The sequence below is a fragment of the Hakea prostrata genome, chromosome 2 (genome assembly GCF_041222555.1).
Source record: "Hakea prostrata isolate BN-2017 chromosome 2, UWA_Hpros_2, whole genome shotgun sequence".
In the NCBI taxonomy this organism is placed as follows: Eukaryota; Viridiplantae; Streptophyta; class Magnoliopsida; order Proteales; family Proteaceae; genus Hakea; species Hakea prostrata.
The window spans coordinates 358670-384942 of record NC_142601.1 but is presented as its reverse complement, the minus strand read 5'-3'; the positions used below and the strand labels follow the sequence as shown (position 1 = coordinate 384942).

Below are 26273 nucleotides of genomic sequence, written 5' to 3'. Positions count from 1 at the left end.
TCATTCCCCTCAGTTTTCTTTGTTTTATTATTATTTTCTTCCTCTGGTTCTCCCCTCCCATGGTGTGCAATTTCTAGTTTCTTTCTCTTTCTGTTGTTATTTCCTGCTGTTTTATGACTGCAGGTTCACCCTAACTAAATCTCTTTTTGGTATATTATTTCCCTTTTCATATATTACTTATGTTTTTTCAACCTTTCCATATATTACCATGATACAACTGTTTTTGTTCCCCACTGTTCTCTTTTAGGATTTTCTGACATTGTTATTAGCTGTTTCCTATTCTTAGATATAGCCTTTCTGGGCTATGACAGCATTTACTATTTTAGGATCTTTAATTGATTTGTACTTAATTTAAATGTGAAGTTCTCATAATCCCCATCCTCATGCTTCCGAATTGAGTTTTGCTTAGTCTTGCATATCAGTTTAGGCTGATTTTGATAATTGCGTTATTTATCTTGTCTAATTTGCATGTTAATCTCATATTTTTCTGCTGCATTTCCTCCTTGTTTAATGCCTTCCTATTAGGACTTGTACCCTCCTAGTGTACACCTAACAAGCCCTTGTAGGATCCCTAGTCCATGGGGTTTCCCCTACGTCAGATGATGTGGCAGTTTCAACTGTTGGGTATCTAGGGCATGATTGTATTGGCCCTCTGTCGAATTCCAAACTCAAAAGTCAGACATATACCTCCTATCTTTTGTCATTTTCCTTTCAATCATCCATTTAGTGGAATGCACTCTGCCAGCCTTTCTGAGTCCTTAATGTTTAATACTTTTATATATGTAAACAATTTCATGCCCATCTAATGTACTATATGGTCCATTTGTAAGAACTTCTATTAATCTGTGTCAGTAGGAATAAACTATTAAGGGAATTGGATTTCGACGGGAACTAAGTGTATATGGATTATGAATCTTATTTGGTGTTAGTTTGAGAAAGAATAAGGTGAAGAATGAGGGAGAGGAGAAGATGGAAGCCACGACTTAGTTGTGGAGGCTCTAAGAAAACTTATGAGCACACCTCAAAATAACTTCAATATATATAGGCTGATTTACAAGTCTGTTCTATATAGGAAAGCATCAACCAATTTCAATTGGTATAAAACTCTTAATTACCACTATCTTTTTCCTATCGAGAGTTAGCGCAAGGCACTAACTCTCGATGGATCAGTCTTTCCCAAATTGCCCTTTCCTAACACTCCCCCTCAAGCTGGAGCATATATATTACTCATGCCCAGCTTGTTACAAATATAGGTAACCCTTGTATTCCCTAGAGCTTTGGTGAACAAATCTGCGAGTTGTTCTCCAGTCCTCACATGCTTGGGGGATATTATGCCTTGTAGTAACTTCTCACGAACAAAGTGGCAATCTACTTCAATATGCTTGGTACGTTCATGAAAGACTGGATTTGATGCGATATGAACCGCAGCTTGATTATCACACCATAACTTCATTGGTGTGTCATCAATAATTCCTAATTCCTGGAGTAATTGTTTTATCCATACCATCTCGCATGTTACCTATGCCATAGCACGATACTCAGATTCTGTGCTTGATCTTGCTACCACAATTTGTTTCTTACTCTTCCATGATACAAGATTTCCTCCAACGAATGTGCAGTAGCCTGTAGTCAATCTTTTATCAATAGGTGATCCAGCCCAATCAGCATCAGAGAATTCTTCAACATTTCTATGTCCATGATTAGTGTAAAGAAGTCCGCGTCCTGGAGCTTTCTTAAGATACCTTAGAATTCGTATAACTGCATCCCAGTGTGATGTTCGTGGGGCAGACAAAAATTGACTCACAACACTGACAGGAAAGGTAATGTCAGGTCTAGTCACAGTCAAATAATTCAACTTCCCAACAAGCCTTCTGTACTTCTCTGGATCATCAAGAATGGTTCCATCTTCTGGCATTAACTTTAAGTTACATTCCATGGGAGTGTCTATGGGTTTTGGATCCCAACATTCCTGTTTCAGAAAGCAAATCCAGTACATACTTCCGTTGAGATAAGAAGATGCCCTTTGTTGATTGGGCAACTTCAACTCCTAGAAAATACTTTAACTTGCCCAAGTCTTTGGTCTGAAAATTTTCTTGTAAATAGGTCTTTAACCTATCAATTCCTGAAGTGTCATCTCCTGTAATGACGATATCATCAACATAAACTACAAGAAAGATCTTGCCTGCATCAGAGTTTTTAAAGAATACAGAGTGATCACTTTCACAACGAGTCATCCCAAATTCTATTACAACAGTAGTGAATCGTCCAAACCATGCTCGAGGTGATTGCTTGAGACCATATAATGATTTGCGGAGGCGACAAACCTTATTCTTCTCCCCCTGAGCAACAAACCCAGGTGGTTGCTCCATATACACTTCCTCATGCAGATCTCCATGAAGGAAGGCATTCTTTACATCCAACTGAAACAAGGGCCATTGGTTGGTAGCGGCAAGAGAGATTAAAATGCGGATGGAAGTAAGCTTGGCAACAGGCGAAAAAGTATCAACATTATCTACGCCATAAACTTGAGCATAGCCCTTAGCAACGAGACGAGCTTTCAGGCGAGCTAAAGAACCATCAGGATTAACTTTCACAATGAATATCCACCTACAACCAATAGCTGTCTTTCCCAAGGGTAAGGGCACAAGATCCCAAGTCTGATTGTCTTCTAAGGCTTGTAATTCTTCGTTCATTGCACTGACCCACCCAGGATTAGACAAGGCTTTAAGAACATTCTTAGGAATAGGATAAGTCTCTATAGTAGATAGAGCAGTAGAGAACCCAGGTGATAAAGTAGAATATGAAATAAAGTTAGAGATGGGATACTGAACACAAGAACGAGTACCTTTCCGAAGAGCAATGGGAGTGTCAAGGTCAGATTTGGTAGGAACGTCCGCAGGATCAACAGACGAAGTCGGCATAGAGGTAGAGACCGTAGGTACAGAGGGGGAGCCGGTGGTTTTGGACAGCGCATGTACACTTTGGTGATGTCTAGTGGAGGTGGAGGTGAAGGAACTATATCCTGTGAAAACACACTTTGAAAAATACATAGATCATCATTTAGGTCGGTTAAACTATGAGATTCAGTAGAAAACGGAGTGGACTCAAAAAATGACACATCTGCAGTAACAAAATATCTGGGTAAGTCAAAAGAATAACAACGATATCCCTTTTGAGTGCGAGAGTACCCCACAAAAATACACTTAGGTGCACGAGGATCAAGTTTTTAGAGATCCCTGGACGATGATTACGAATGTAACATACACAACCAAATACGCGAGGAGGCAAGGTAAATAAGGGAGATGAAGGAAATAAAAGAAAATGAGGAATGCCACCTTTTAAGACAGATGAAGGCATCCTGTTAATAAGATAACAAGCAGTTGAAACTGCATCAGCCCAAAAGGATTTAGGAACCTTCATCTCAAATAAGAGAGAACGGGTGACCTCCAATAAGTGTCTATTTTTTCTTTCTACAACCTCATTTTGTTGAGGAGTATCGACACAGGAGGATTAGGGCTGCAACTAGGGTTGGGCCGGGGCTTTTGCAATCATAAGCCCAGCCCTATATGGTATAATTTGAGCCCATTCCCGCCCTGGCCCTAGTTCAGGGCCAATGATTATTGTCCCTGGCCCAAACCCTACAGGGCCAAGCCAAGCCCATTCCCGCCCTAATTGGCCCTAATTAGGCCGGGTCGGGATGGGTTGGCCCTGATTGGCCCGGATTAGCCTTGATTGGCCTTGACCCTGATTGGCCCTGATTGGCCCTTGGCCCTGGCCCCTGGCCCTGATTGGCCCTCGTCCCTGGCCTTAATTGGCCTTGTCCCTAGCTTTAATTGGCATATCTTTGGTCGTAAATATCAAATGTAAGATAGGTAGCAATACAATGATCAAGAAATCATGGGGAAAAGCATGGAAAGGGGGTGGGGGGAAGAGTGAGTGAGAGAGAGAGAGCAGACACCTCGCTTTTCAGAAACTAAAACAACACCATTCTATAATTCCAAATAATGCATGAATTTTGATGTCATAAATCTGTTTCTAATTTGCTATTCGATGAAAATTATGGTTATTATATGTAAGCTCGAAGGGAAAAAGAAAAAGATTTATCTCAATTCTTAATTAATTTCTAACTTCTAAGACAATGGTCAAACTTCATTCCAAATTTCAAATTTGTCTTTCCCCAAGTTTCTCTCTCTCTCTTTTTATTCTGTTTTTTCCTTTGGTTTTTCTCCAGTAGCAAAGAGTTAAAATTATTCATGAAATAGGATAAGTAGAGAGAAGAATTGTAATTAAATTTAGGCATATTTGAAAGTCAAGTCAATTATAGAGAATGTCACACAAACTCTTTTTGTAAACTTAGAAACATCAGAGATTTAGAATTCAAAAGGAATCTGATAAAATGAAAAATTTATCTTCAAAGTCAAGAACTTAAGCCGTAGGTAGGTATGTTTTCATTCACAACTGTTCAATAAATTGATATCTTTATTCAATACAAAAAAATTCATATTCAAAACCTTGTTAACAAGTAAATCGATGATAATTTAGTATTCAACAAAAAAAAATGTACTTTTTTCATAGTTAAAAAAAATAATGTTTTAGTTACAAACATAGCTATATGTCTTTAATAAATTTTTTTGAAATATCACAGTAGATTTGTTAGATACTCATGATGAGAAGTTGGGGTATAGATTTGTTAAATATTAATTATTTATGTAATAGTTTTTATTGTTTATAATATATTATCTCGCCTTAGTCAAAAAACAAAATCAATATTTTATTGAACTAAAAATGACTTTGTTGGAAAAATAAAAATTACCTTAAAAATAATATAAAAAGTGAATTTATAGTCTAATATGATCAAAGTGACTAAATGTCAAAATCAAGACTCATATCAATGTTAGTATGAAGATCAGGGTAAAAATCTAGTACTGTAGTACATAATCATCGTCAAATTAATATTAAGATTAGAGCCAAAATTAGGGTCAGGATCAGGGCCAAAATCAAATAGATGCTTATTACATTGGTAATGAGGTTATAATTTATTTTTATTAATTTTCTACAAAACATGATCATGTTTCTAAAATTTGACACGTGTCAAGTATCCACCCATATGTATTACAATTAATTCCTTTCCATGTGGGTGGAGGGTCCAAAGTCTTTAGACTCAAATCAGGGCCAAGATCAGGGCAAATATCAGGGCCAGGATCAGGGCAAATATCAGGGCCAGGATCAGGGCCAAAATCGGGGCTAGGATCGGGGCCAGATCGGGGCCATAATCGGGGCCAAGATTAGGGCCAAAATCGGGGCCGGACGGGGATGGGTCGGGGCCAAGATCGGGGCCAAGATCGGGCCTAGGTCGGGCAAAAAATCAGGGACGGGCCGGGATGGGCTGGGCGGGCCAAAGAGTAATCCCAGGCCCACCCTTGGCCCTAGTTCAGGGCCAGAATATTTTGGCCCTAACCCGCCCTTAGGGCCAAAATCTTTAGCCCAAGCCCTATTCGGGCTTAGGGCGGGTTAGGGCCGCCAGGGTCAAACTTGCACCCCTAAGGAGGATTGGTGAAGAATCCCATTAGAAGCCATAAATTTACAAAAAAGATCAGAGAAATATTCTTTGGCATTATCACTACGAAAGGTTTGAATAGGAACACCAAATTGAGTATGAATTTCAATAACAAAATTGCAAAATATGTCAAATAATTCTGAACGATTTTTCATTAAATAAAGCCAAGTGACTCTTGAAAAGTCATCCACAAATGTAACAAAGTATCTGTAACCTGAAGTAGAACTAACAGGACAGGGTCCCCACACATCAGAATGAACTAGAGAGAAAGGGTGGTCTGATCTGTTATGTATACGAGGAGGAAAACTCACACGATGAAGTTTTCCAAATTGACAAGACTCACAGTCCAGCTTAGAAAGAGAATGAAAACTTTTATCTACCAATTTTAGGGTTTCCAAAGACGGATGCCCCAACCGACAATGTATTTGATGGGGGATGGAAATACTAGAAAAAGCAGTAGAGGATATCTCCTCGAATAGATACAACCCCCCCGAGATACGGCCTCTACCAAGCATCTTCTTCGTCGTAAGATCCTGAAATAAACAATATCCAAGAAAGAATTGCACCAAACAGTTATTAGTGGAAGTAAATTTATGAACAGATAATAAGTTAAATGGCAAATTAGGTACGTAAAGAACTGAGGGTAGGGTAATGGATGGAGTGAGTTGAACTATACCCACTCCTTTAACATTGATATGAGAGCCATCAGCAAGTGTAACCAAAGAGGATGATGGAACAAAAGAGGAAAATATACCCGTAGCCCCGGTCATATGATCGAAGCTCTGAATCACCGATCCATGGGCGAGATGTGGTTGCAAGGCAAGCGATAGCATTACACTCCGAACAAGGGTGGCAGCGGATGATTGTGGTTGAGTGGCACAAAGCGAGTGAAACGAATATAATCTTCCTCAGTCATCTTTACAGTCTTACCCTCAGGATGAACTTTAGTAGTTGTAGACGCTGATTCAGAGGTAATGATTGCATTCGCCATGTGTGGGGGCTTCCCATGAAGCTTCCAACAATATCGTTGAATATGTCCTCGGACGACCACAATGATGACAAGTCTTAACTTGTCTGTCTTGATCGATAGAGTTGTGTGAACTTGGATATTTTCCAGTATTATTTCCTCTTGTTCGTCCTATATTCTGTCCACCAGGGGCTTGTCCTTCAGAAGTGCCTCGAGAAATTGTTGCCAAAGCTGAATTTTCTGGAGAGTTATTGGTACTCTCCCTTGCAACACAAAGAACTCTTGAAAATGTGTCAGCTAACCTGGGTACATGATCACTACCAAGAATCTGTGCTCTAACTGCCTCAAACTCCTTTCCAAGACCTCCCAAGAAACCCATAACAGCTAATTGCTCTCTTTGATTTTGCATAGTTTTGACATCAGAGGAGATAGGTAGAATAGAGTTTAGTTCTTCATACATTCTTTTAAAATCTGCAAAATATTGGGTAATATCTCTACCTTTCCTATCTACTCGATAAAATTCCTGGGACAATTCGTAGATTCTAGCCAAATTATTCTGACCAGAATACAACACATTCAAATACTCCCATAATTCCTTCACAGTTTGTAAGTGAGTAACCAAATCTACAATATTATCGGCCAAGGAATTAAACATCTGCCCAAGTATTCGAGCATCAACAATTGCCCAAGTATCATCCTCTTTAGGTACAGTCTTAGTCAAATGATCTATTTGTCCCCGTCCAGTAAGAATGATTCTAACTATAGCCCTCCACTGGTGGAAATTTGATGCACCCTCTAATTTCTTCCCAGTTAACCGATGAGAGGATGAAGAAATTATTTCAGTCATGGTATTTTTACTTGAAGTTTCTCCAATATCCAAACACAATTAAAACCAAATCAGATTAATCTTAGAAATCAGATGCAGATAAGTTTCAGAAATCAAAATCTGATTAATCCCAAAATCAGAAACCAGAAACAGATTGTCCCAGAATCAGAAATCGAAATCAGTTAATCTCGATCAAATTCAATAATTCAAATCAAATTAATCTCAGAATCAGAATTAATTCAAGAAACAAACCACCAGATATTGAACCACTTGAACCAATAGAGCAAACCAAATCAACTCAAAACCAGTCTTAAAATCAGGAAACTTGGTCACGAAGTCACTCTTCTCTTTCTCTCTCACTCTCTCCAGTTTCAAACAGCGTCGGAAACGAGAAAAAAAAAAAAAAAAAAAACAGATCGACTACTCCGGCGGCACCAGCGACTACTCCGGCGACTTCTTCTTCTCCTAAGAATGGTTATTCTCTCAACCCTCACTCTTCTCTTTCTCTCTCACTCTCTCCAGTTTCAAACAGCGTCGGAAACGAGAAAGAAAGAAAAAGAAAAGAAAAAAAAAAAAACAGATCAACTACTCCGGCGACTTCTTCTTCTCCTAAGAGTGGTTATTCTCTCAACCCTAAACAGATCGAGAGACACTCTATCATAAAACGAAAAGTATCTCAATACAGTTTATTCGTACCTGAAAATTGCATATCCGATATCAATTTTGGGCATTCCCTTGCACCGATCTTCAACGAAGACATCAAAGTAATGGCAGCGTAAGAAGCTGCGTCAATCTTCAAATAGAAATCACCAACAAGTGCAGCGTAAGGTGCTGCATCCCTTTAATTTCTGGAAACGACTCTCACAGGTACGGTTTCTTTTCTTTCTATAGAATCAACTGTTTGTACTAGTAATTCTTCGAATCGAAAGGAATAAGATGACCTACAGCTCTAATACCATGTTAGTTTGAGAAAGAATAAGGTGAAGAATGAGGGAGAGGAGAAGCTGGAAGCCACGACTTAGTTGTGGAGGCTCTAAGAAAACTTATGAGCACACCTCAAAATAACTTCAATATATATAGGCTGATTTACAAGTCTATTCTATATAGGAAAGCATCAACCAATTTCAATTGGTATAAAACTCTTAATTACCACTATCTTTTTCCTATCGAGAGTTAGCGCAAGGCACTAACTCTCGATGGATCAGTCTTTCCCAAATTGCCCTTTCCTAACAGTTACATATCTAGAACATCCAAAGTTGACCCAAGATACATTGGATGCAGAGATGTCATATCCAGGTTGGGTTCTGATTGGATTTCAATATCTTTATCCATATAACAAATCAAGTAGAGTTTCTCGATGGGTTAGAAACTATTGAACTTGCAGCTACTGACTTGGCATCTAAACCAACTATGCTGATGAGCAAACTGATTTTTATGATCATTCTTAGAGTAGAGTTGTATCTGTGTTGAATTTATTATTATATACAGTCCATTGTCCTATCTTACTTACATTTGAGTTTTCACCCACTACCTAGTTAAATACATACAACCTCAAAGAAATATGTAAATTACACAACTCAATTTAACAAAACATCAGTTTCAAAAAGAAGTTCCCATCCTCTTCTTCAACTCTATTCTTGGGTAGCAACACCTTTGCCCTGGTCATGGATCTAGGGACTTGTCAACATTTACAATGATGAGCCTTACGAGCTAATAAGCGATATAGACAACCATGAAAGCAAATCAGATAAATCATACATCCATTAGTTCATCAAAGTTCCATGACATAAAATTACTTTGATTAATTCTTGATAGCCATTTCAGTTCTTTTTTTTCTTCTTTTCTTTATTAACATCAGACTTAAGCTCTACCTATAGAGAAGATACCCTTAGTCTAGACCACACAAGTGGCATCAGTCTCAATCTCAGTCTCGGTCTCATTCTTATAGGTTCTCACTAGGAGATTCTCTTTTCAGTCTCTTGGCATAAGGCCAGGTGTCCTCCATAGGCAGCTATCATTGGTCTAATTTATCTTTTCACTTTTCAGTCTCGCTTCATGTCTTCCCATTTGGGTACACTAGGTACCAGGACTTACAGAAGCCGTGCTTGTCAGCATTTTAACATTGTATTTCTTTTTATTGCTTCTCCTCCTTCCTTTTCTTTTCCCCTTTTATGTTCAATTTCAATCTTACATTACTGTACCTCTTCCATTTTAGTGTACCTCTTTCATTTCAATTATCACTTAGCCTTGTTTGAAAAGGGTTTGACACAATTCATACAATTATCAACACAGTCCCATCATTTAAATAAAGAAACATGCAAATTCTGAATTTAACAAGCATGAGCATTGTTTCTTATTCCTAGTTATAGTTCAAGAATATAACCAGCATTTCGATTCAAATATTTTAGTCAAGTATTTCTGCTATCATTCAATGCAACATTCAAGTCCATGCACTTGTGTTTTATTCGAAAGACAACATATCACACACTTTCATAGATCGCATAAATGAAAGAAATAAGATAGGCTTTGTATTAACAAGTGAATATTGTCCCTTTACTAGGTGAAACCATTCACTTGCAACATACATGAGTTCGTCAATACCAGTTACTTGTTCTTGTTCCGAGCATATCTCTTGATCCATAGTTGGTTAGTACTCGTTCTATCTTGTAGTAGATTAAAACATATATTTCATTTACAAAACTCTTATTGTTGCATTCGTAAAAAGCTTTAAGCCTCTTGGTTTTCGCTGGGTTTATAAACCCCCTTTTACTAATTTCATCTTTATGGCCTTCATAAAAACTAATAATTACTTAATATAAGATGTAAAAGTTCTTGAGAAAACTAAGCAAATGATTGTGAAACAATTTCCCCATGTTCGCTTCCCTTCAGACTTCCCAATGGGCAACAATTCCTCTCTTTTTTCTTTCTCCCCCCAAGCTTTGGTAAGGCTAAATTCAGCAACTACTTATTGTTGTATTATTATTGTTATTATTATTATTATTATTATTATTATTATTATTTGGTTCTTTTACATCAAGAACAACCACCCTCCAACAACCAAAGTAATGCATTGGCTAATAGAAATTAGAGAAATGCTTTTAGTTGAAGTTTCATTCTATTAACAAGGTTGAACAAAGATATTATACATGGACCTTCAGCAATATAATGAATCTATTCTTTAATACACATACATCATAACCAAACTTCAGATTTTACATTAATATTCAAGTATGGGTACAATCTTGTGATGAAATACCTTTACTTTGGGTCAAAGAGTTTCCTATAACCATTAAAAAAAAACATGAGTTGCAACCCTCATTATGTAGAGGCAACTAAGGGTCAACTATGTCTTTCAGGCATTTCACAAACTTTTGAAATGCAACCTTGCATAGGCTTCTAAAAGAAAGTTTTCCTAACTAACGCATGCATCCACCCTTAGGAGAAACCTGAAATAAAATTTATAAGCTTTGGGTTTTAGGAAGCAAGATCTTACCTCAGTTTGAATAATCAAAGAGCCCTCAATCTCATATCTCCAAATCAGCTTACACCTTCTTGCTCTATACTGGTTATGCTTGAGAGTACAACAACAACAACAATAAGCCTTGTCCCAACTAAATGGGATTGGCTACATGGATTCTTGCCTTCCAATCAGTTTTGTTTGAGGCCATACTAGATACAAGGCCTAAACTATATGTATCCTTTCTCACCACTTCTCTTAAAGTTATCTTTGGTCAACCCCTAGCTCTTCTAGTTCCTTCAATCTGGATTATATCACTTCTCCGTACAGGGGCATTTATAGGTCTTTGTTGAACGTGGCCGGGCCACCTCAAACGACTTTCCTGAAGCTTATCACTTATGGGAGCAACTCCCAAGCCAACTCTAATATGATCATTTCTTATCTTATCAATCCTAGTTTTGCCACTCATCCATCTTAGCATCCTCATTTCTGCTACACTGAGTTTATCTATATGATTCTTTTTAACAGCCCAACACTCTGCACCATACATCATAGTTGGTCGAACAACGGTCCTATAAAATTTTCCTTTAAGCTTTAATGGGATACACCGATCACACAAAACCCCGGACACACCTCTCCACTTCATCCACCCTATTTTAATTCTTTGGGAAACCTCATTCTCTAAATCGCCTCTTTTACTTATGATTGAACCTAGGTACCTAAAACAATCACTCTGAGGAATCTCTTTATTGTTAAGTTTCACCACCTCATCGTCTGCCCGATCATGATTACAAACTAGATATTCTGTCTTCGATCTACTTAGTTTAAAGCCTTTTGATTCCAAAGCTACTCTCCATGATTCTAATTTGGTATTAATCCCCACTTGAGTCTCATCAATCAACACAATATCATCAGCAAAAAGCATACATCAGGGAACCTCATCTTGAATGTCTTTAGTTAATTCATCAATTACAACTGCAAATAGATATGGGCTTAAAGTTGATCCTTGATGTAGCCCAACTATAATTGGGAATTCATTACTTTGTCCCCCCACTGTTCTTACACTTGTCACCGAACTATCATACATATCCTTAACTATATCTACATATTTACTTGCAACACTTCTTCTCTCTAGTACTTGCCAAATTAATGCTCTAGGGACTTCATCATAAGCTTTTTTTAGGTCAATAAATACCATATAAAGGTCTTTCCTACATTCTCTATACCTTTCCATAAGTCTCCTAATTAGGTAAACAGCCTCTGTTGTAGATCTTCACGGCATAAACCCAAATTGGTTCTCCATAATTGTAGTTAAGTGTCTCAAACGGGTTTCAATTATTCTCTCCCATAATTTCATAGTATGGCTCATCAATTTAATGCCCCTATAGCTATTACAACTTTGAATATCTCCTTTATTTTTGTAAATTGAAACTACGATGCTTCTCTTCCATACATCTGGCATTTTCCCTGTGCTCATAATATTATTAAACAACTTAGTCAACCAAACTAGTCCCTGGGTTCCCAAGCTCTTCCATACTTCTATTGGGATTTCATCAGGACCTTGTGTCTTGTCAAGTTTCATCCTCCTTAATGCTTCTTTTACTTCGGACATCGAAATTCTATGTATATAAGTTCGAAAATTGGTGCCTTGGTGAAAGGGGTAATTGTTTGAATCATAAGTGCTTGAAGTATGCTCATTTAGTAGACTAGAGAAATAGATTTTCCATCTTTTCTTAATGTCCTCATCACATACTAATACTTTACCATCTCTGATAAGATCCTTATAATAGCTTGGAAAATTAATACAAAGTTGCAAGAATTAACAAGATAGACTCTGGTTTCTATGGTGCCAGTCACCCCCACACCTCATAGCGGTGTCTCTCAGCCTACGGCTTCCTAAGAAAGCTCTCATAAAATATTCGATACCTCTCCACTCAATTGTCCCTTTATTTATTACCTTCAACTAACCCTAATTCTCTCTCTCTCCTCCACATGGCCTCATCCTAGGGCCCTAACACTACCGGCCCCTCAAAAATCACCTTGTCCTCAAGGTGATGGAAAATTTGAGGTGTGGTCTTCATGCTTCACAGCACATGCTTGCCACATAAACACTGGGTTTGGAAGATTCGAGCGTTTCTGCCACACGAGGAACCTCTCCAATACAGATCTGCGAAAAGATGTGAGAAATAGCATCAAAGCTTGGTGCAATACACTGGGTTTGGAAGATTCTGTCGCTGGCAACGAAACCAACGCCCAACGCGAGTCTGCAACTCCCTTGACGCCGCCTACTGTTGTTGCGATTTCGAGAGGTTGAAGATGAGGATTTCCCCATTTTGTGGTTCGGTTAGGCCCTGGTTCGGTAAGTGCTTGGTTCGAAGTAATCTTAAATGTGGGTCGTGGTCTAACTGGGTTATTTGGGTCCAAGTGGTAAATGAGATATATTGGGTATTGTTGGGAGGAAATGGGCTAGGCCCATAGTGGATCTTTGAATCGGTGGCGTTCAAACACTTAAACCCATGAGTTAAAAAATATAACTTGGGTACTGGGTTAACAAAATGGACTGAGCTTAATAGAATGAGTTGGGCCCATAGTGTTGCTTGTAGGTTGGTTAAACCTAACCACTTGAAATCATGGGCTAAGAAATTTGGGTTAATGCAATAGAATGGGCTTGGGTTTAATGGAATAGGTTGGGCCCAAGGGGGTTTCTTAGGGAAACTGACGGCCCAATCTTTGAACTTGGTTTTCTTTGGGCCTAAGTTTGATCCTTTGCATACTTGGGTTGGGCCGAATGGATAAGAATTTTGGCTCTTAATATGTGAACCAAATCCATAAACCGGTTTGAGTTGAGTCGAACCAAATCCAAAAACCCTAAAACTCCATCGTCTTCTTCCTTTCCTGCGAGACTCATCCACACCGGCTGCAATTTCTAGAATAAGACTTGCGATCAACAGCTTGCAGTGACCTTCCTCTTTTACCGCCGATTGAGATTCTTCCTTCCCTTGAGTTGTTTCTAGAAAATGTTTCGCAATCATAACCCTCAATCCGAATAGGGAAACCGATCCTTGAAGATCTTCCTATATAGGAAACTTGCCCCATAACCGCAACTCTGTCACACACGAATTTTGCAGAAAATCAAGCTGTCTCTGCTCCAATGGTGCCGACAATTCTTCTTCCATAGCTGTTGCCATCACCCATGGGGGTTTCGCAGGAGATCGTGCTACCCAACTGTTGTTATCTATCGACAGACTGTGTTTCTCCCATGGTGGTTCTGTTAAGAACTCAACTGATGCCTCATCACTGTTGATTCCCCAGGTCTGAATTGCTTTGATGGTGTTTACAACGTCAGTTACTTCAACGTTTTCAGTAAACTTTAGAGGTTCAGCAGGCAATTGTAGGTCTCCGTGTGTGTTAACCTTTTTTAGTTTCACATGATTAGAAGCCCTTCCAATCTTCTCACCTCCATTGAAACTGAGTTTCAAAGCTTCTTTGAAACTCGCCCAATCCAGTACTGACCACTCCCTCTGGTAGAGCCACTCAAGGGTTTCTCCTTCCAGATGTTGGAGAGCCACACCTAGCCATTGTTCTTCCTCGATTTGGTTCTCCCAGCAGAACAAAAGAACCTCTAAAATCCATCTTTACAAGTCTCCTTCACCAGAAAATGAAGGCAGTGCCATCACCTCCCTGGATCGTGAATGCTCTGATACCAGTTGATAAGATCCTTATAATAGCTTGGAAAATTAATACAAAGTTGCAAGAATTAACAAGATAGACTCTGGTTTCTATGGTGCCAGTCACCCCCACACCTCACAGCGGTGTCCCTTAGCCTACGGCTGCCTAAGAAAGCTTTCATAAATATCCGATACCTCTTCACTCAATTGTCCCTCTATTTATTACCTTCAACTAACCCTAATTCTCTCTCTCTCCTCCATGGCCTCATCCTAGGGCCCTAACAATCTCCATTTTTAATACATCTAACATGGTCAAGAGCTCTACTTTTCGTATCCCTCATCTTAGCAATCTTATAAATAGATTTTTCCCCTTCCTTCGTGCCCAACTTATTGTATAACTCTTCATACTTCTTTTCCCTTGCTTTTCTTGCAATTTTCTTAGTTTTATTTCTATCCAACTTATACCTTTGAAGATCCTCAACATCCTTACTTCTTTGCCATGTCTTAAAACTAGCTTTCTTATTCCTAATGGCAGCTTGAACCTCACTATCCCACCACCAAGTGTCTCTATAAGAATAGAGCTTTCCTTTTGATTCACCTAGGACATCTTTAGCCACCTTCTTGATACACATAGCCATCTCATTCTATATCGCATTGGTATCCCCCTTAAAATCCCACTTTCCTTGTTTGACTACTTCATTAACGAAAGGATTTCGAGCACTCTCCTTTCAAGTTCCACCATCTTATCCTGGGATAGTTAACCTTGGACCTTTTATGTGTTTTTGGGGTTAAGCACATATCCAAGACCACAAGTCTATGTTGTGCAGTTAAGCTTTCCCCCGGTATCACCTTGCAATCCTTGCACAACAATCTATCAGTTCTTCTAGTTAGAAAGAAATCTATTGGTTATGCTTGAGAGTATTCAACCTAAATAGAGGACTCAGTCTCTTTCTAAAGCCCTTAAATAGCAATCATTCACTCTTTAAATTTCTTCCTTTATTCTTCCCCAACTTCAGCATTTTCTCCTTTACTTGCAAAAATGAAACAGGGAGTTGGGGTTTTGAGTTTATTTTTGCTTCTCTTTTTACTCTTCTTCTTCTTCTTCTTCTTCTTCTTCTTCTCTTTCTTCTCTTTCTTTCTTTCTTTCTTTCTTTCTTTTTTTCTTTTTTTTTTTTTTTTTTTTTTTTTTTTTTTTTTTTTTTTTTTTTTTTTTTTTTTTTGTTGTTTTGTGTGTTTTATGTTATTATTATTTTTTTACCTTAAAGCTAATCATGGGTTAAAGGGGCTGGTTTAAATTTGAATCAAACCAACCCAAATTGGTTAAGTTCATAAACCTATCATTATTAATAAACAATGAACTAAAAAAAGAAGATACACATCCATCAATTTTTTTTAAAAATAATTCGTTACCTTTTATTGCCTCCAACGCTTTGACTCAACCACTCGCATTGGGACCTATTCATAAATGGGTAAACCTTTTTTAAAATAATGGTACCAATGTGGGGCACTACATCCTATCCCCCTTAAGATAAATTTCGTCCTCAAAATTTGCTTACCATATCAATCGAAAAGTTCAGGGTATCGAGTCCACATATTTGACACCAGCTCCCATGATGCCCCTTGACCCGAATGGCTACCTGATAATACCTTCCCACAAGTGTTATGGATTTGTTCCTTAGCTTCTTTCTTGCTAATCAAGGATCTTTAATGGTTTTTCTTCATATTTCATATCTTGTTTCACTTGCAACGGTTTATAATGCAAAACAGGAGATTGCTTGGCGACATATTTCTTTAGCGTTGATACAAGGAATACATTATGGATGTAGGACAGCTCTAATGGTGAGGCAGGTCTATAAGCCACAGCTCCAAAACCTCAAATTGTCCTATAAATCACGGACTCAAGTTCCCTCTCTTTCCAAATCTCAAAACACCTTTCACTGGTGCTATCTTCAGAAAGATGTGCCAACTAGTAAAAGCAGAACACCAAAGACCTTCAAGGCTATTACAACCACTTGATGTGCCTGAACGGAAATGGGAACAGTTTACCATGGATTTCTTAACTGCTTCGCTTAGACCTTCTTAAGGATATGATGCCATTTGGGTGATTGTAGATTGGCTGACCTAATCAGCACACTTCCTATTCAAATAAACTATTAGATGGAAAAATTGGCGAAACTATATGTGAAAGAAACTGTAAGATTGCATGGAGTGCTTGTATCCAAAGTTTTCAACCGTGATCCAAGGTGTACCTCTAGGTTTTGGAAAAGTTTATAAAAGGCTTTCAATTAAGCTTTAGTATGGCTTTCCATCCACAAACAGATACAAAAATTGAGAGAACAATTCAAGTAGTGGAGGAATGCTAAGGGCTTATGTGATTGGTTTCAAGAGAAGCTGGAGTGATTGAATTTGCATATAAGAATAGCTACCAGTGTACTATAAGAATGGCTATTTATGAGGCCCTTTACAGAAGAAGATGTAGATCTCCATTATGTTTGAGTGACATCGCTGAGAAGCAATTGCTCGGCCTAGATTTGGTGCAACAGACATATAAGAAGATAAGTTGATTCAAGAGAGGATGAGAACTGCATAGAGCAGACAAAAAAGTTGTGCTGATAATAGAAGGAAACCATTGGAATTTGAAGTAGGTGACAAAGTCTTTCTGAAGATAGCACCAATGGAAGGTGTTCTAAAATTGGAAAGAGAGGGAAATTGAGTTTGCGATTTATAGGACCATTTGAGGTTTTGGTGCAAGTTGGAGCTGTGGTTTATAGACTTGCCTTGCCACTAAAGCTGTTCTACATCCATAATGTATTCCATGTATCAACATTGAAGAAATATGTCGCCGATTAATCTCATATTTTGCATTATGAATCATTTGCTAGTGAAACAAGATTTGACATATGAAGAAAAACCATTAAAGATCCTTGATCGACAAAAAAAGAAGCTAAGGTACAAATTCATGACACTTGTGAAGGTATTATGGGGTAACCCTTCGGGTTAAGAGGCATCATGGGAGCTAGAGTTAGATATGTAGACTCGATATCCTGGACATTTTTTATTACTAAGGCAAGCAAATTTTCAGGACGGAATTTATTTTAAGGGGGGGGGGGGGGGAGAGGATGTAATGCCCTCGCATTGGTACCATTATTTTAATAAAGGTTTATCCATCTTATGAATAGGTCCTAGTGTGAGTGGTTGTGTCTAGGCGTTGGAAGCCACAATAGCTAAGGAATTATTAAAAAAAAATGATGAATTGTATTTTTTTATTCATTATTTATTATTAATGATGGGTTTATGAACTTAATCAATTTGGGTTGGTTTGGTTCAGATTTGAATCAGTCCCTTTAACCCATGATTAGTTTTAAGTTAAAAGAAAAACAAAAGCAAAAGAGAATTGGAAACGAATCTCAAAACCCCAACCACCCTCATTTTGTTTTCGCTAGTGAAGGAGAAAATGCTGAAGTTGGGGAAGAACAAAGGAAGAAATTTAAGGAGTGATAGATTGCTGTTTAAGGGGGGTTTGGAAGGAGCCTGAGTCCTCTATTTAGGTTGAATACTCTCAACCATAGGCAGTCTAGGCGCAATACGCCGACCAAAGCGGTTTAGTCAATATTTTTAATATAACTACTTTTTAATACAAATATTTTTTATAATAAACTATAGTACTAAACAAACATTCAACAATCACATTCATAAAAATAAAAATAAAAAAACATTCAAGAATCATAGTTATGAAAAATTATCCAAAAAATAATAAAAACATAGCTTTATCTCATCAAGCATCATAAGATCATAACAATAATTATGTAGGGTTTTATAAAAAAAAAATGTGAAAACTAAAAATGCAAGAAGGTGTAGGGGGGGGGGGGGGGAAAAAAAAAAAAGGGGGGGGGGGGGGAGGGGGGGGGGGGGGGGGGGGGGGGGGGGGGGCGGGGGCGGGGGGCGGGGCGAGTTGATTTGAAGATATGAGATTAAGGGCCCTTGAATTACTCAAATTAAGGTAAGATCTTGCTTCTTAAAACCCTTCTCTTAGGGGTGGATGCATGCATTAGTTAGTTAGGAAAATTTTCTTTCAAAGTCTATGCAAGGTTGCATTTAAGATGTTTGTGAAAATGCCTGAGAGGCATAGTTGAGCCTTAGTTGCCTCTCCATAGTGAGGGTTGCAACTCATATTGTTTTTTGATGGTTTTAGACAACTCTTTGATCCAAAGTAAAGGTATTCCATCTCAAGATGGTACCCATATCTGAATGTTAATGTAAAATCTGATGTTTAGTTGTAATGTATGTGTTTTATAGAATAAATTCATTTCATTGGTGAACATTTCATGTATAATATCTTTGTTCAACCCTGTTAACATAGCGAAGCTTTAAGTGAAAGCCTTTCCCTAATTTCTTTTAGCCAATGCATTATTTTGGTTGCTGGAGGTGGTTGTTCTTGATGTAAAAGGGGGGGGGAAATACAGCAAAAAATAGTTGCTTAATTTAGTCTTAGCCAAGGTGTTCTAGTGGGGAGGGGATAATAAAAGAGAGAAATTGTTGCCTATTGGGAAGTCTGAAGGGAAGATGAGTAGAGGACATGGGAAAATTGTTTGACAATCATTTGCCTAGTTTTCTCAAGAACTTATGGATCTTACATTTGAGTAGTTGTTAGTTTTTAGGAAGGTCATAAAGCTGAAATTAGTAAAAGTAGGTTCATAAACCCAGCTGAAACCAATAGGGTTCAAGTTTCTTATGAATGTAGCAATATGAGTTTTATAAATGAAATATATGTTTTGATCTAATAGGAGGAAGTGTAGGCTTTAACTGATTCTGGATCAAGATATATGTCTGGAACAAGAACAGGTAGCGGTATTGACTAACTCATGTATGTTGCAAGTGGATGGTTTCACTTAGTAAACGGGTAATATTCATTTGTTAATATGAAACCTATCTTATTTCTTTCATTTGTGTGATCTATGGAAGTGTGTGATATGTTGCCTTTCGAACAAAATAGAAGTGCATAGAATTGAATGTTGCATTGAGTGATAGCGGAAGTACTTGACTGAAATATTTGAATTGAAATGCTACTAATATTCTTTTTTTTTGGATGAATAAATAATTAAATTAAAGGAACGAAACACCGAACAACAAGAAGACCAAGTCAGGCAGGAGAAATGAATTGGGAGTTGAGACCCCAGGAGACAACAATGAGCTTGTTCCTTGGGGAATCAACTACCGGGGGATGGGGGATAGAATTAGCCCTAGAAGATACATCAAAATAAATAGCATTCCAAATCGAGTCAAGAGAGCGGGATTTGGAAGTCTAGCGCCTGAGATTACGCTCCCACCACAGATGGTAAATCATGGCACCAAAGGTTAAGGGAGTGACGGGGAATGTGGTCTTTGAACCAAACCAAGGAGGACCAAGGGTAGGCAGTGGTGGGGGAGTGAACTAGGTTCCAAGCCGAGGATGTGGTGAAGGATTTGGTGGTGGAAGGGAGCCAAACAACTGTATCATGGGGGGGGGGAAGAGGGACTGGGGGGGAGGGAGTTCCAGACATGTGTGAGACTAGGGTGGGGGGTAGGGACCCAGGAGCCATTAACGATGAAGTTCAAGAGAAGGGAGGATTTGGGGATGTGGGTTTCATAGACAAAGTGGGGGGGGGGGAAGGGAGAGGAGAATGCCCATCAGATGCCACGGATCAAACCAGAAAGAAATAGAGGAACCGAAAGAAATGAGGGTGGTAATGGCTGGGAGAGCACGGGGTCTGAGGAGGAGAAGCTTCCTCTAGGTCGAAGAGGGATTGGATAGGATAGGGACAGTCTAGAAAGAATTTGATTTGAGGAGGTAAGAGTGGACCCAGATGACCCAGATAGAGTCATGTTTAGAGACAATTTTCCAAATGAGCTTGAGCAAGGCAGCTGAATTAACCTCTTGGATTCGATGGATTCCTAGACCCCCTTTAGATTTGGGCCAACAAATGTTGGACCACCTAATGGGGCGGAGGTATGGCGTAGATTCCTGGCCCTTCTAGAGGAAGGCCCTAAAGAGAGATTCCATTGCCGACGAGATAGATTTGGGGATCGGGAAGATGCCACACCAATACAGGTAGGAGGATTGGAGGACAAACTGAATGAGCTCAACCCTACCAACAAAGGAGAAACAATGCTTATGCTTATATGAATTGTAAGGGTGTCAATTTATAACTCGGACCAAACCGGTCTGTTATAGCTTGAACCGAACCTTAATGGGTTGTGTTTGGGCTGAGGAGCCCTAGCCCAAACGGTATCTGGCTAGTCCTGGCCAACCCATGTGAGGACTGTTAGCCCGTCCAGCCTGTTATAACCCGTTTTAGTGTTTTATAGTTTGTTATTAAACAATAAATACTCTTTTAACTTTTAGATTTAGGTTTTATTTTACTTCAAAACTATAAAATAAGTGTTTAGGTTTCAGTTTCACCTTCGCTCTTCACCTTCTTGGCTTCTCCGTCTCCGGTGAGTCCAGCAAGTTGCAACGACTGGCAAGCTGCAAGGGGCAAGCATTTCTGATTTTCTTCTTCTGTTCTTCTTTCTCTATTTCCTCTTGCGGCCTGCCCCTGTTATAGGTATATCGTAAAGAAACCTTCTTCTTCGGTTCTTCTTCTTCTTCTTCTTAGGGATACCTATGGCTTTGATTCTTGTTGTGGACTTTATACATAATCTCTCTTTGGTTGCATTTTCACTAAATATTTTGGACTTGTTTGTTTCTGAGTCTCTCAATATTAAATAATTCCCCTTTTTCTGTTTCCTCTTTTGCCTATAAAGCAACATTTGAATGTAATGAGAAGGTAGATTTTGAATAAAGTAATATTCTCTTGTTAAATTCGTATAACTCAAGCTTCATTCTTTGCTTCATTTTTAAGAAAGTAGTATCATGCGTAATCTCTTGTTCTGCACCATATTACTCCAATTTTTGAAGTTCTAGCATATACGAAAGACATCATTGAAGATATCGATTACCTCATTTTCTTAAATACAAATTATAATGATACCACACAATTATAAAGTCAATTGAATCACCAAGAAGTCTACTTCCATACTGATTCAATTTATGGTCTTTGGTTCAATAGACCAACCCAAATAAGGGGCTACTTTTTAGTTCTTTTAAGTGGCCATTAATCTAGCTCATAGCAAGGAAATCCTGCTGAGAGTTGAGTTCCCATCTTCTGGTTCAATTTTTATGCTCAACTATTTTTTTCGTTTTGTTTTCTTGTGTATCATAAACCCATTAGCCAAACTGTTATTCAACCCGAACCCAAACCGGCCTGAAACGGTTATTTTTGACATGGGCCGTGCTTGGGCTGAGTGTTTTTCAACCCGAAAAAGCCCCAAACCGCACCATTGACAACACCCCCCCCCCCCCCCCAATGAATTGTGTCAAGCCTTGTTTAAACATGGCTAAGTGATAATTGAAATGAAAGAAGTTCACTGAAATTGAAGAGGTAAAGTAATGTAAGATTGAAACTGAACATGAAAAGGGAAAAGAAAATGGAGGAGATAAGAAGCAATAAAAAGAAATAAAATGTTAACGTGCTGACGAGCACAGCTTCTGTAAGTCCTAGTACCTAGGGTATCAAATTGGAAGGCATAAAGCAAGATTAAAAAGTGAAAAGATAGACTAGATTAATGATTTCTGCCTATGGAGGACACTTGACCTTGTGCCAAGAGACTAAAAAGATAATCTCCTAGTGAGATTGAGATGAGACTAATGCCACTTGTGTGGTCTAGATTAAGGGTGTCTTCTCTACTAGTAGAGCTTAGGTTTGGAGTTAATAGGGGGAGGGGATGGAGAACTAAAATGGGTATCAAGAAGTAATCAAAGTAATTTTGTGTCATGGTACTTTGGTGAACTAATGGATGTATGATTTATTTGGTTTGTTTACATGGTTGGCTATATTGTTTATTCGGCTCAGAAGATTCATTATTGTAAATGTTGACAGGTCCCCAAATACATGACAAGGGCAATGGTGCTACTACCCAAGAACAAAATTATAGAATATGATTGAAACTTCTTTTTGAAACTGATGTTTTGTTAAAATGATTGTGAAATGTATATGTTTGTTTGAGGTTTTATGTGTTTACAAAATGATGAACCTAAAGAATTAGGTTCTAGTGGTGCAATTATGTCATGGAGAGCAACTTTGGAATCAAAAGCTTTAAACTAAGTAGAACGAAGACAGAATATCTAGTTTGTTACTTTGGTCATAACCAGGTAGACAATGAGGTGGTGAAACTTAATGATAAGGAGATGCCTCAGAGTTATTGTTTTAAGTACCTTGGTTCAATCATATCATATATAAAAAAAGGTGATATCTGAAGAATTTAAATAGGGTGGATGAAGTGGAGAGGTGCATCCGGGGGTCTTGTGTGATTGACTTATTCCTTTAAAGCTTAAAGGAAAATTCTATAAGACCGTCGTTCGACTAGCTCTGATATATAGTGCAGAGTATTGGGTTGTTAAAAAAAATTAATGTAGATAAACTCAGTGTGGCAGAAACGAGGATATGCTAAGATGGATGAGTGGCAAAACTATGAAGGATTTATATTAGAGTTGGATTGGGAGTAGCTCTGATAAGTGATAAATTACGAGAAAGTTGTCTGAGGTGGCACAACCACGTTCAACGAAGGCCTGTAAATGCCCCTGTTCGGAGAAGTAATATAATCCATATTGAAGGAATTAGAAAAGCTAGGGGTAGACCTAGGATTACTTTGAGGGAAGTGGTGAGAAAGGATATGCATAGCTTAGGACTTGAATCTAGCATGGCCTCAAACAAAGCTGATTGGAAGGCAAGAATCCATGTAGCAGACCCCATTTAGTTGGGACAAGGCTTCTTGTTGTTGTTTCTTTGTCATCTAATTGAAGTTTCATCTTTGTGTCTGTCATATGGGGATGGGGGACTAACAGATTCCCCCGCCCCCTTTTTCTTTAATGGCATTAATGCATTAATGATATTTCTCCTCACATTTTACTGATTTCATTGTATGTTTAGTTTTCTGTCTGAAACATGTTGATCTGAACAGTTCACAGATGAAAATGGACAAAGGCAATATGTGTGGCAAACATCGTGGGCTGTCAGCACACGTTTTGTTGGTGGTATTATCATGGTTCATGGAGATGATGCAGGTTTAATGCTCCCTCCCAAGATTGCACCAATTCAAGTAAGCCTTCATCTCCTTGTCTCTCCTCTCCTTTACTGTGCCCTAAACCCCTCTGTTATGTTCTGCTTCACTGCACCTCCATGGGCCCCAACCCTTAAAGGTTAAAGCTTTCATATTATTCATTACAACCATTAACCTTTCATATATTTTTGGTTCACCTGCCAATAATTTCTGGCTTTTTGAGTAATCCTCCTGATGGCAAGAATAATTTGAGTGTGAACAGCACTTGCACATACTTGGACTGCTTTTCCACACCTTCTGAGTTAACTCAACTTCAATTTTGTTTGTCGAAACATGTTAATAGGTGGTAATTGTACCAATATGGAAAAAGGATGATGATAAAACAGGAGTTCTGAATGCTGCATATTCTGTAGAGAAAGTATTGAAAACTTCAGGGATCAAAGTTGAGTTGGATGCCTCGGAACAGAAAACGCCTGGATGGAAATTTAATTTCTGGGAGATGAAGGTACACTTTATTGCTTATGTACGGGGTACAAGATCTGTATAAGCTATTAGCTCCATCATCTGCTCTGTTTTGCTGATCTCAGATTGTGTATAAATCCAATTTTCTTTCGATGTTGATGTTGGATTCAGAAATTCCAAGTATGCTTTCTATTCTACCCTCCATGAAGTGGATTAATATATTGTCTGTTCACTGTTGCTTGTGCCCAAATCTTCTTGGAGATAGATCAACTGATTCTTAGTTTTCATGAGCCATCATCTTAATGATCTTGCTTTCACCAGGGTGTCCCTCTAAGGATTGAGATTGGACCTCGTGATGTTTCAAGTGGGACGTTAGTTATATCAAGGAGAGATGTTCCTGGAAAGCAAGGGAAAGTTTTTGGAGTTTCGATGGAATCTTCCATTTTGGAGGCATATGTGAAGGATAAGTTGGATGAGATCCAGTCATCGCTTTTGGACAAGGCTATATCATTCCGAGATAGGTACACCCTATGCTTTCATGTCTCTCTAGTGGATGGATACATGTCCTTCTAGATTAGCAGAAATGCTTAGTGTTGCTTTATTCATACAAAATTGTCCATTTTCAGCTGTGTCTAATATAAATTGTATTATCAGTATCTGAAGGCATCTTAATATCATTATTGATCATCTATTTGGGTTTTGAAATTGGAGCTGTTGCACAAAATTGGCATCTGAATATCTAAAACTGCCTTCCTTATTTTTCAAGTTTGCTTTAGTGGGTAGACTTGTAAATAAGCTTTAGGGAAATAAAAACTTTTTTTTTTGGCTTTGTTTTGTTTGGGGAGGGGTGGGGAGTAGATTATCCCACAAAAAAGGTCTGGGAGACTTCAATTCTAACGTGCATGTGTATGTCATTTATGCTTTCTATAAATTAATGCATGTTTTTCTAGTGTTTGAAATCTTGATGTTAATATGCGTGTTGTGTAGAACCATATAATAAACGTCAAAATATGAAACACAGGGAGTAGGGTGAGATTATGTTAACATTTACCGGTAGAAATGAATATTGGTTGAAATTCATAGCATACAAGGACCAATATCTTCTGGCTTTTGTTCTGGGTGCTTATAAAGTAACTGGCTAGCCTTGGACCCTAGTGGAGACTTTTCCGAGGCTTCGCCTGGGAAAACTATCGGTTAAACGTCTAGCCACTCTGTTTTGTTCTTACCGTGTCTGAGTTCTGCATTAGGTGCTTTATGTTAGTACAGCTCTACTCTTTTGGTGATTTATTTATGTTGTTGGATATAGTTTCTGCAGTTCTAACCCAGTATGTAGGTAAAGGTTTCAGTCTTGTGCTGAATGTGCATTGATCCTTTGCAACAGGAAGTTCCTTTTAGTTGATATCCTCAAACTTTGATGCCTCTGTAACATGGTAATCGAAAATTGCATAATTTGTGAGGATAACCAGCAGATTGTACTGGTGGATTTGTTTTGTATTCTTGCTCATATGCAATGAATTGACACATCGATTCTTGATGCAGTGAAAGAAATGAAAATGTTCACCATAAAGTACATTGGTATAGGATATTTTTTGGTGTGCTCACAATATGGGTATTATCTTGGTCAGCTGCTCCATAGGCCTTGGTAGAACCAATTTTATTAATATTTTCTGGATTATGTTGTAATGTTTATACCCTGTGCTGCAAGCAGGAAGGAGAAGTAATTCAGTTCAAACTGAACTTAGGTTGTATACCTAGCTCCAACTTACCTATAAAACCCCTGAAAGGATCAATAAATTTTTTGACTTCCTTGAAGCTTGTAAGGATCAATAAGGTGTTCTGTCTTGTTGGGATTAGGCATGACGGTCATTTAATAACGATTAGCTACATGGGTTTAGTGATCAAGTTTTCCTAACCCAAATTTTGAGCTGCTTGAACCCAATGGTCTCCTTTGTTTCTTCTTTTTTTTTCCCTCTCTCTTTTCATTTTTATTTATTTATTTATCGGGGGGAGGGGGGGGTTCTGGAGGTTTGGCATTATTTGTTGATGCTGGGCTGTCTTTCTACAGCAATATATTGGATGTAAGTTCATACGGCGAGCTCAAGGAAGCAATTTCCCAAGGAAAATGGGCCAGAGGTCCTTGGTCAGGAAGGTATTTAGTCACTCCCTCTCCATCCACTCCTCCCCGTTTCTCTGTTTTT

The 26273-nt window shown here is 38.4% G+C and overlaps 1 protein-coding gene across 1 annotated transcript in view; it reads left to right on the top strand.

Annotated features, from left to right (window-relative positions):
- Window positions 1-26273, top strand: part of OVA6 (Class II aaRS and biotin synthetases superfamily protein) — a 31830-nt gene that overhangs the window by 4662 nt on the left and 895 nt on the right. Inside the window, 4 exon segments of the mRNA XM_089143683.1 lie at window positions 23515-23652; window positions 23957-24118; window positions 24397-24596; window positions 26141-26224. Of these exon segments, the coding sequence (XP_088999809.1) occupies window positions 23515-23652; window positions 23957-24118; window positions 24397-24596; window positions 26141-26224 (584 nt within the window).